At 42.4% G+C, this 8852-nt stretch overlaps 1 protein-coding gene across 1 annotated transcript; it reads left to right on the top strand.

Annotated features, from left to right (window-relative positions):
* The first annotated feature begins 7645 nt into the window (after positions 1-7645).
* On the top strand, positions 7646-8587 carry LOC106722946 (olfactory receptor 12D1-like). Its single transcript, XM_014525862.1, has one exon. The coding sequence runs from the start codon at positions 7646-7648 to the stop codon at positions 8585-8587; it is 942 nt and encodes a 313-aa protein (XP_014381348.1).
* Positions 8588-8852: the final 265 nt, after the last annotated feature.

Below are 8852 nucleotides of genomic sequence, written 5' to 3'. Positions count from 1 at the left end.
TGACATCAGCAATGAACTCTGCTGCTCTACAGAACTACAATTCCTAGAGTGCCCTACACTGAAACACACACTGCTTCACCACCATTGCCAGGGTTACCAACCCAAAACATTTTGTTTTTTTACTAAAAATCTCCAAACTTTTTCCTGACAACCATTTTTTTAAACTGACATATATTTCACATGATGTAAATGAAACCCTTCTGCCAACCCTGGACAAGGTTCAGATTCAAATGCAGGAGTTTAACACCAAACATAATGAAAATATTTGTTTATCAGTAAAAAGTTTGTAAATGGTCAATAAAACAAAATTCCTGGATTGGCAACCCTGCTTGACTGAAGCAGCTGGTTATACAATGCCCCCCCCCTCACAGGGGTCCCTACTTACCCCCAAACCCAGATACCCCTAAACACACACCACACCATGCTGCCCCACAGTTTAGCCCCAGCTTTATTCCCACTGGTTCCTCCTCTCTTCCTAGTCCCCTAAGGAGCAGGTGCTGGGAAGGGGAACAAACCCATCTGTCATTGCTGCTGTTGCTATCCCCAGATGATCCATACCCCACACAGCCTGTCTGCAGTGGACAGCAGCAGCTCTGAATCTTCCTCTGCCCTTGGTCATTGGAGAGAGCAGCAGTGGCAGGTGGTATAGGGATATGAAGGGGAGTGGAGGGGGCATGAGGATGAAGGGGAAGGGGCAGGTTCTTACCTACTTTTGAGACTTAAAAAGTTTCCAGAGGCTCCTGTGGCATGGTTTGCCCATTAGTGGGGCGGGGGGGTAAGACATTTGGAGCAGGGGGGTGAAGCCTGCACCCCTCTGCAAAATCCTGCATCTATTTCTGGATAAAGGCCAAGGAGACATAGCAGCAGCAAGAGGATATTGCTTGAGGGGTGGGCAGGGGGGTGTGTGGGGAGGAGGGGCAGGAGCTACGAAGAGTCCCATGAGCCAGAAATCCCTGAAAAGACACCAGGTGGCAATGTTGTGCTTCATCTGCTCATCAATAGAGCCTCCAGATTCTTTCTGACCACCAAACTTGATTGAATCTCCAGTGACTTCTGTTTTTACAGAAAGCAGAATTTTCTTATGGACTCTACAGGCAAGAATTTTTAGGCTTGGTTTTTGTGGAGTTTTCTTACATTTACAGACAGTTGGCAGCCCTGAACCTGCTGCTTGCTAAAGCCAGAAAGCTCAGGTAGAGTGGGGGAGGGTGAAGGGCTCCTGGTTTCTTCTGTCACCCCTACTCAAGCAGTGCCCACCCATCTTCATGCTACTGGAAGTTGTCAAAAGAGCTAGTTCAATACTAAAATAATCTATCCTGAAACCAGATTTACTTCATGTCCTATCTCTTTTGAATATGAAAGTCTGTTTCTATCTTTTTTGTGATAATCTTTTACCTATCTGAAGTCTGTTATCATGTCTCCTCTCAATCTGTCTTCTCCAAACGAAAGCAAACTGAATTCTTTCAACTTTTCCTCCTAGATCACATTTTCTAATCCTCTAATTATTTTTTCTGTTCTCCCTTGCTTCTCCAGAATTTGTTCTTTTTCTCATGAAGGGTGGCACCCCAAACTGGATGTAGTTTTATAAGTTTTACCAGAACTGAACAGGTGAGAGAAATTTCTTCATGTTTTACATACAATAAACCTATGAACATATGCCTGTCCACATCCTCTTGACAGCTGGGAGCAGGGTAGAAAATGACACTGAATATCAGACCTAGAAAAGGGGTGTTTCAAGCAGTTGTGGCTAGTGTTTTCAAAGGGATCTATGAGAGTTAGCATCCCAATCTCCATTAATATCCCAGATTTATGTTTCTAAATAAGTCCCTTTTGACAGTCTCAGTCTCCACAGAGTGAAATTAGTGATAATCAGGAAAGAAGAATGAACTGTAATCACAGTCTCCAAAGCAACATTGAGCCCCCAAAATGAGCTGCTCATGGCTCTGTCCTGTGCTCCATCCCAGCTGAGCAGCACCTGTTGTTGCCACTTTGCTTCAGTGCCCAGGGTGGTTGTGCTGTTCGCCCCTCCCTTGCTACAGTATTGTTGGCCACACTAACTTCTGCAGCCTTTTAAATATAACTCCCTCAGGTCCAGTTCTGTAGTAGCAGTCAGTTTTATTCTCTGTTTTGGTTCTCCTCTGTGGGGAAGTCAATCCTTCTCCCAGCTGCATTCAGACTAGGCTCCTCCACAATCTGCCTGGGGCCTGTTTCAATGGTTCTTAGAGCCTATTGGGGAGCAAAATGTCCCCTTGTCCCTTCAAGCTGGCTTGGAGCTCAAAGGCCCCCACATTGCAACAGCTTTTTCCCACCTCTCTTCCTTGTAGCCCTCAAAGCAGATTGGAGGATGTAGTTCAAACCATTATCCCCTTTTATAATTTTTCATGGGCTTTTGGTAGCCCTGCCCACTCCCTCTCCTATTGACTGATAGCAACTTTGTGCCAGCTCCAAACGCAGGTTGGGAACTATAGCTCAGCTCAGCTACCTGGATCTGTTTTTTCTGGGTTTGGAGCACACCTGGCCCTCACTGCTTAACCCTTCAAAACCCAGGGGTAGGGGTTACACATATCTAGCCATATTCCTTCCTGAAAGCTCTAGGCCAGCAGATAAGGGACCTGATTAAAAATTCACTGAAGTCAGTAAAAAAATTCTGCTATTTTCTTCAGTGGCTTCTGGTTCAGGACTAAATTGATTACATAAATAAGAACAAACAAATCACAGAAGTTTTTACTTACTAGTTAATATGTGTTAATATGTTTATTTATTTGTTGTATTGCAATAGTATCTAAAGGCCCCAATTGTTGAACAGGACCCCATAGTGCTAGGCACTGAACAAACCAAGAACAAAAATATCGTCCCTGCTCTAAAGAACTTGTATTTTAAATATCACACAGGAGACTGCAAAGGGATATACTAAGAGATGGATGAGCAAAAGGAAGCAATGAGACAATAGTAAAATAAACTGGAGATCTGTAATAACTCTATTCATCTTCTAGCTTTGTCTGTATGATGATCATCTCTTTAGGGAGCTAAGGCTTTTTTAGGGAGCTAAGGCTTTTTTGTTTACATACAAAGAAGTCTCTAGGGGTTCATGGGCTCTGGCTCTCAAGAGCTTTCAGAACAAAGGAAATTGGTCCTCTCAGATGAGAACCTGAATATTTAAATATAGGGAGAAGCAGATAAAAAGTATTTTTTGTTGCAGGGTCCTGCATGCATTTCAGAACAACCCACATTTGTCCCTTGTTTCCTGTCTAAGAAGATGGAACTCCCTGACATTTTCCCAGTCATTTGACTTTTGCTTTCCATCATTTTTACTTTCTATTTATAATTTTTTTTTACCCAAGGGAAGATTGGCCAGAAACAGGTAGGGGCTAGAAGTATGGTCTTCAGAATTTATAAATGTAAGTAGGAAAGTTGGTGTTGTTTTCTCGCATTACAATTACACATTACAATTGGTGTTGCTTTCTGATAATTACATTAATAATTAATGCATTAATATTACATTAATTATTATTATGTATTATTATGCATTATTATATTAAATTATATATTATTATTCTGTATTATTACATTACATTGATCATTATATCATTACATATATGATTATGTACATATATTACATTACATATATCATTATTATGTAGTATTATATTACATTAATAATTACATTAATAACACATCACAATTGATGTTGTTTTCTGATAATTACATGGTTGTCTAAGTTCCAAAAATACCAGTTAGGCAAAGATTGGCATTCTATTCCTGGGCGTGTGATCCTCCATGCATGGATGGCAATGCATATGCATATGTATTGCCAACCTGTATTACCTTATTCTAGCCTCGATGAAATTAGAAGTAGCATAATACTTTCCATCTAATCTCTCTCTTGCTACCAACAACCACAATAAATTAGTATCTTCCATAAAAAAATGGTGGATTTCACAAATCCTTTACACTGTGCTTTGTTCTGAGTGAGTCTGCTTTTTGAAATAGGCTTAATTTTTGCTTTAGATTTTTATATTTTATTAATTTCCCCATGCTTTCTCTGGCTGCATATTTCAGTTGGTTATGCTTTAATATAGAAGAAGGTGTCTGGCTAGAAAGTTGCAAGGGTTTGCTTTTGCTAAGCAGTATGGTTAGTAAGTAATCTTGGTAATGGCTACCAAGAGGCATTTTGCTGCAAAAGTATTTCTTTTTTTTCCAAAATGAATTTATCTCTGGATTCATCTGGTCTCCTAAGAAATGTTGTGAGTTTACAGTACTACTCAAGTCTTATGCAGCATTTCACTTCAGTTGATCTCAAAACTAGTTATAAAGCAGGGAAGTTGGTAAATATACCCCTCCCTGCCCTCCCCCCCCGGTAGGGAAACTGAGGCTACCTGAGAAATCACATTAGCAAACTAATATCAGAGCCACAACTAGAACAATAATTTTTGTTGAGTGCCCTTCTGTTCCATTAACCACTGAACTACACAGCCGTAGCTAAAGAGCTAACATTTTGAATGGTTTGATAAATCACAGTGAGTCCACTGAAGACCTGCAGCACATATTGGAAGAGAAAGGTTAACATATACTGGCAAAAGAATCTTTCAGATACATTTTGTTGTCCCCGTGTATTTTTGATTCCCACTGGTGTCTAATCTAGAGAAACCATTTGCTTTAGCTCTGAGCTTGACTCTTATCTTTTGAAGTCTCTGGTTCACTCTTCTTGTTGTGATCAAGCTGGTGACCATCACAACAGCTCTTGTCTTGTTAGGAACAAGTAGTTAGGAACAAGAATTCAGTCAGCCCAGGGACATTTTTCCCTTTGTAAGCAGGTAGTAGGAATGGTTTACCTGTGGGGCACTTTGAAGCATCACTCATTTCCTCAAGAATGACTGCTTTCTTGGCACTCCATAGCAGGTTCCTTGTGTGTGGCTTCTGGAAAAAATGCTGCCTCAGGTGATGCAATGTGGCTAAAGGAATCAAAGACTCCATTCTTTCTCTCTGTAAGGTCCTCCTGTTCTAATGGCTTTGGCACTCAACAGAGAGTCAGGTGAGTATTTCTAGTATGTAGTCACCTACTGATCCCAAGCACAGCTGGAAATTCAAGACAGTAGGCACTTTACTTATACATACAGGAATACAGCCCTTGCCCTAACAAAAACACAAGACTGCTTGAGAGGGGATACAGAAGGATATGGAAGAGCTTATGGAGAAAAAATATCAAGCCTACATTCACACAGCAGGTCAGAAGCTGGAAAGGGACTGAAGTTCAGTTCTGATTTCCAGTGGGATCCCTGCAGTGCTGCAGCAAAAACATGCTCTGTATTAGGGCTGTGCAAAGCTTCGGTTGCTGATTTGATTCGACCTGATTTGGAGGCTGAAGCTCCAAATCCGAATTGAATCAGGAGACCCTTTAATCTTTCTGAATTGAATTGGAGCCCTCTGAATTGATTCAGAGAAATTCAGAGAGATTCGATGATTTGGAAATAGCCACAGCTTTAAATGTTTTTTTCTATATACCTCAAGGTACCAGGTGGCTCATGAACACTGAGATAGTGGGGCAAATGGAGCATTTTATGAGAGTGGGGGGAGGGGAGGTGGTTCTCGGTGCACTCGGCAGCAGACCCGGAAGTGGATCAGAAGTACTTCCATCCCACTTCCAGGTCTGCCGGGGAGTGTGTGGGGGACCCTCTGCCCCTGCTTCCCAGCTCCGCGACTGGTGCCTCCTGGATCAGGGGGGGCACCCAGGGTCTGATTGCCAAGATGGGGGGGGCAAATAGTAAACAGCTGATTGCCAAGATGGGGGGGGGGGGGAAAAGGGGGGTGTAGGGGGGTGGGGGCGGCAAAAGGGGGTCCCCCTGTGCTTGGCAGCAGACCTGGAATGAACCGGAAGTTTTTCTGGTCCACTTCTGGGTCCACTGCTGAACACGCAGGGGGCCTCCCCACACTCCTGTGGGATGCACCATCCACCCCACCATTGCAGCATTCATGAGCCATGCCTGGTATGTTGAGGTATATAGGAAAAATATTTAAAGCTGTGTCTATGGCCGAAACATTGATTCTCTGAATCAGCATCGAATCTTCAGTTTGAGATTCAGCTGAATTGAATTGGGACAGATCCAAATCAACAAATCGAATCACTGTCCCCGATTTAGGAAAAATCTGAATCTGATTGAATACGGCCCCTTTTTAGACACATCTACTCTGTATCATAGACTCCCTGTCCAAAATTATTTGTCTGAATAGAATCTTGAAAGCAGGCTTCATGCAGGCTAGGTTTTTCTAAGAGCTGTGGAGGACTTGTAAGGAGCAGCTTTGCCATTCAGATTTTCCTCAAAAATGCACCAGAGAGACAGATGAAATCATACTGAGAAATTGGGGCTTTCATTAACATATATTAACTTAGAGGACACAATGGGCTAAAAGACATGTTATAGCTTCTATAGCTAAGAGGACACGAGAGCAATATGGTAAGGATCACATTTGACCACCTTTGAACCCCTAACTCAAATGACCAGTTGCTACCTAGGTCACCTGAAGGCAGCCATCTGTCCATATAAAGATAGAATCCTAAATTTAGACTTCTGAATCTAGAGCAATATTCTACCAATACTGGCCTGCCTTTATACCCTTTATAGGACCTAGTAGAGAGAGGCAAATAATTGAATTAACTTACATTCCTAACTGTTTCGGAAGTCTCAGGTACTCCCTGCTGTGTTGCGGACATTGGGTTAGAAAAAGTATTTGCTGTTTTGAAAAGTTTGCCTTTCATTGTGCCCCCAGTAAGCAGTCATGGTGATTAGGATCCTTCTACAACACTATATTTCTCATATGCAACATGCATCTTTCCTCCCCAAAATCAGTCCCCTTCCTCCCCAAATTGTGGTGTGTGTTTTAAGTAGGGAAGATGTTTTCTTACCTGGAAAGGAAGAACACCTGGAGTAACTGTACCTGACAGGCATGTGCGAAGATGGTTGTTAAAATAGTAGGGTGTTGCGTTAATCCACTCATAGCCATGGTTATTGGGTGACCCTGAGGCTTGTACTTGTGGCAGAAAGTAATCTGTTAGTAACATCTTGCTCAGGCTTGTGATATAGAAAGATTTCTTTACATGAACTAATATAAAGAGCTACTTATAGTAAAGAACTAACAGTCTTGCTGCTAACCTTGCAAGAGTCTAGGGCCTAACCTTGGGTGACAGAATAAGATCTCCTGGGAACATAGAGTGTCCAAGAAATGTGGGATCTCAGGAGGCAGTCTTCAGTGAGCTTCCTAGATACTCTGTGTTTCCAGGAAGATTCATTGTATGTCACATAATCAGACATGGCTCTGAAAAAAAAAGTTTTATTCTATATTCCACCTCGCAAATACAAGCTATGCATTTTATTTGGGGGCATATTATACGCAAGAAAATATGATTCTATAGATTGACGGATGGAAATGCATGGTAAGAGCTGGATAATAAATAGCTGGATAGAGGTGAACACACAGCAGTCAATGGAAGGGTAGAAGAGTATATAGGGTGAATGCTAATATGATAGGTAGGAAAGATAATGCAATGAGATTATATCCATTTAGGGTGAATTACTGAACTTCCAAATGGGTTGGATCTCCAGTTTTCATTTGGAAAAAATTACTCTCCTTTTTTTTTCTTCCTTTCACAGTGATGCAAAACCAGACAGTGGTGAATGAGTTTATCCTCTTGGGCCTAACTGATCTCCAGGGACTGCAGTGTTTTCTTTTTGCCCTCTTCCTACTACTCTACATAGCCAGTCTTCTGGGGAATGGTGTCATTGTGACAGTGGCAAGAACTGAACCCCGACTTCACACCCCCATGTACTTCTTCCTAGGCCACCTCTCCTGCTTGGACATCTTCTATTCTTCAGTCACTGTGCCCAAGATGCTGGCTGGCTTCATTTCAGGGGACTGGGGCATTTCTTTCACTGGTTGCCTGGCTCAGCTCCATTTTTTCCACTTCCTGGGCAGCAGTGAGGCTGTGCTGCTGGCTGTCATGGCTTATGACCGTTATGTGGCTATCTGCAACCCTCTACGCTACACGCTTGTCATGAGCCAAAAAACCTGCCTTCTGCTGGCAGTAGTTACTTGGACCACTGGCTTCCTGCATGCCCTGATACACTCAGTTATGACCTCTCAACTGGACTTCTGTGGTCCCAATCACATCCACCATTTTTTCTGTGACATCAAGCCCCTGCTGAGCTTGGCTTGTGGTAGCACCCACCTCAACCTGAGCCTTCTGAACATTATCACTGGAGGCATTGTGGTGGGTCCCTTTTGCCTCACATTCCTCTCTTACCTCTACATCATCTCCTTCCTCCTCCTGAAGGTACATTCTCAGGAAAGCAGGAGAAAAGCCTTCTCCACCTGTGCTTCTCACCTCACAGTGGTGTCTCTTTTCTATGGGGCAGCCATTTTGACCTATGTACCTCCTTCTTCAGGAAATTCTCCTAAATGGGACATGGCTATCATCCTTATCTACAGTGTGATCACTCCTGTTCTGAACCCTGTAATCTACACCCTAAGAAACCAAGAGGTTAAATCTGCCCTAAGAAAAACCCTTCAAAGGAAAATCTTTCTTGAAAGGTTATGAATAAATTATGCTTTTAATCTCTTTCTGTGTTATTGACAAGAGGGGTAGGCAAATACAGTATAAAGAATGATTATGCACAGGGTAATGGTAAATACAGTGAAGGGGACCACTGGTTAGTTAGCAACTGAGAGTTTAACCTAAAGACCAGTGTGCACCAGACACAGGAAAATGTAATGTTCCCTGTTTTTGTGTAATGGTATTCAGGGCACAAAATAATGGTCTGTCAAGCTTCTGAATTACTCTGTTCCTGCTTCAAACTCAGTAA

This window comes from Alligator sinensis, unplaced genomic scaffold (genome assembly GCF_000455745.1).
Source record: "Alligator sinensis unplaced genomic scaffold, ASM45574v1 scaffold186_1, whole genome shotgun sequence".
In the NCBI taxonomy this organism is placed as follows: Eukaryota; Metazoa; Chordata; order Crocodylia; family Alligatoridae; genus Alligator; species Alligator sinensis.
This window is presented reverse-complemented; position numbering and strand designations above follow the sequence as displayed.

What these genes read in the sequence shown, in the direction of transcription:
- LOC106722946 (XM_014525862.1), top strand. Translation starts at nt 7,646, where the DNA reads ATGCAAAACCAGACAGTGGTGAATGAGTTTATCCTCTTGGGCCTAACT.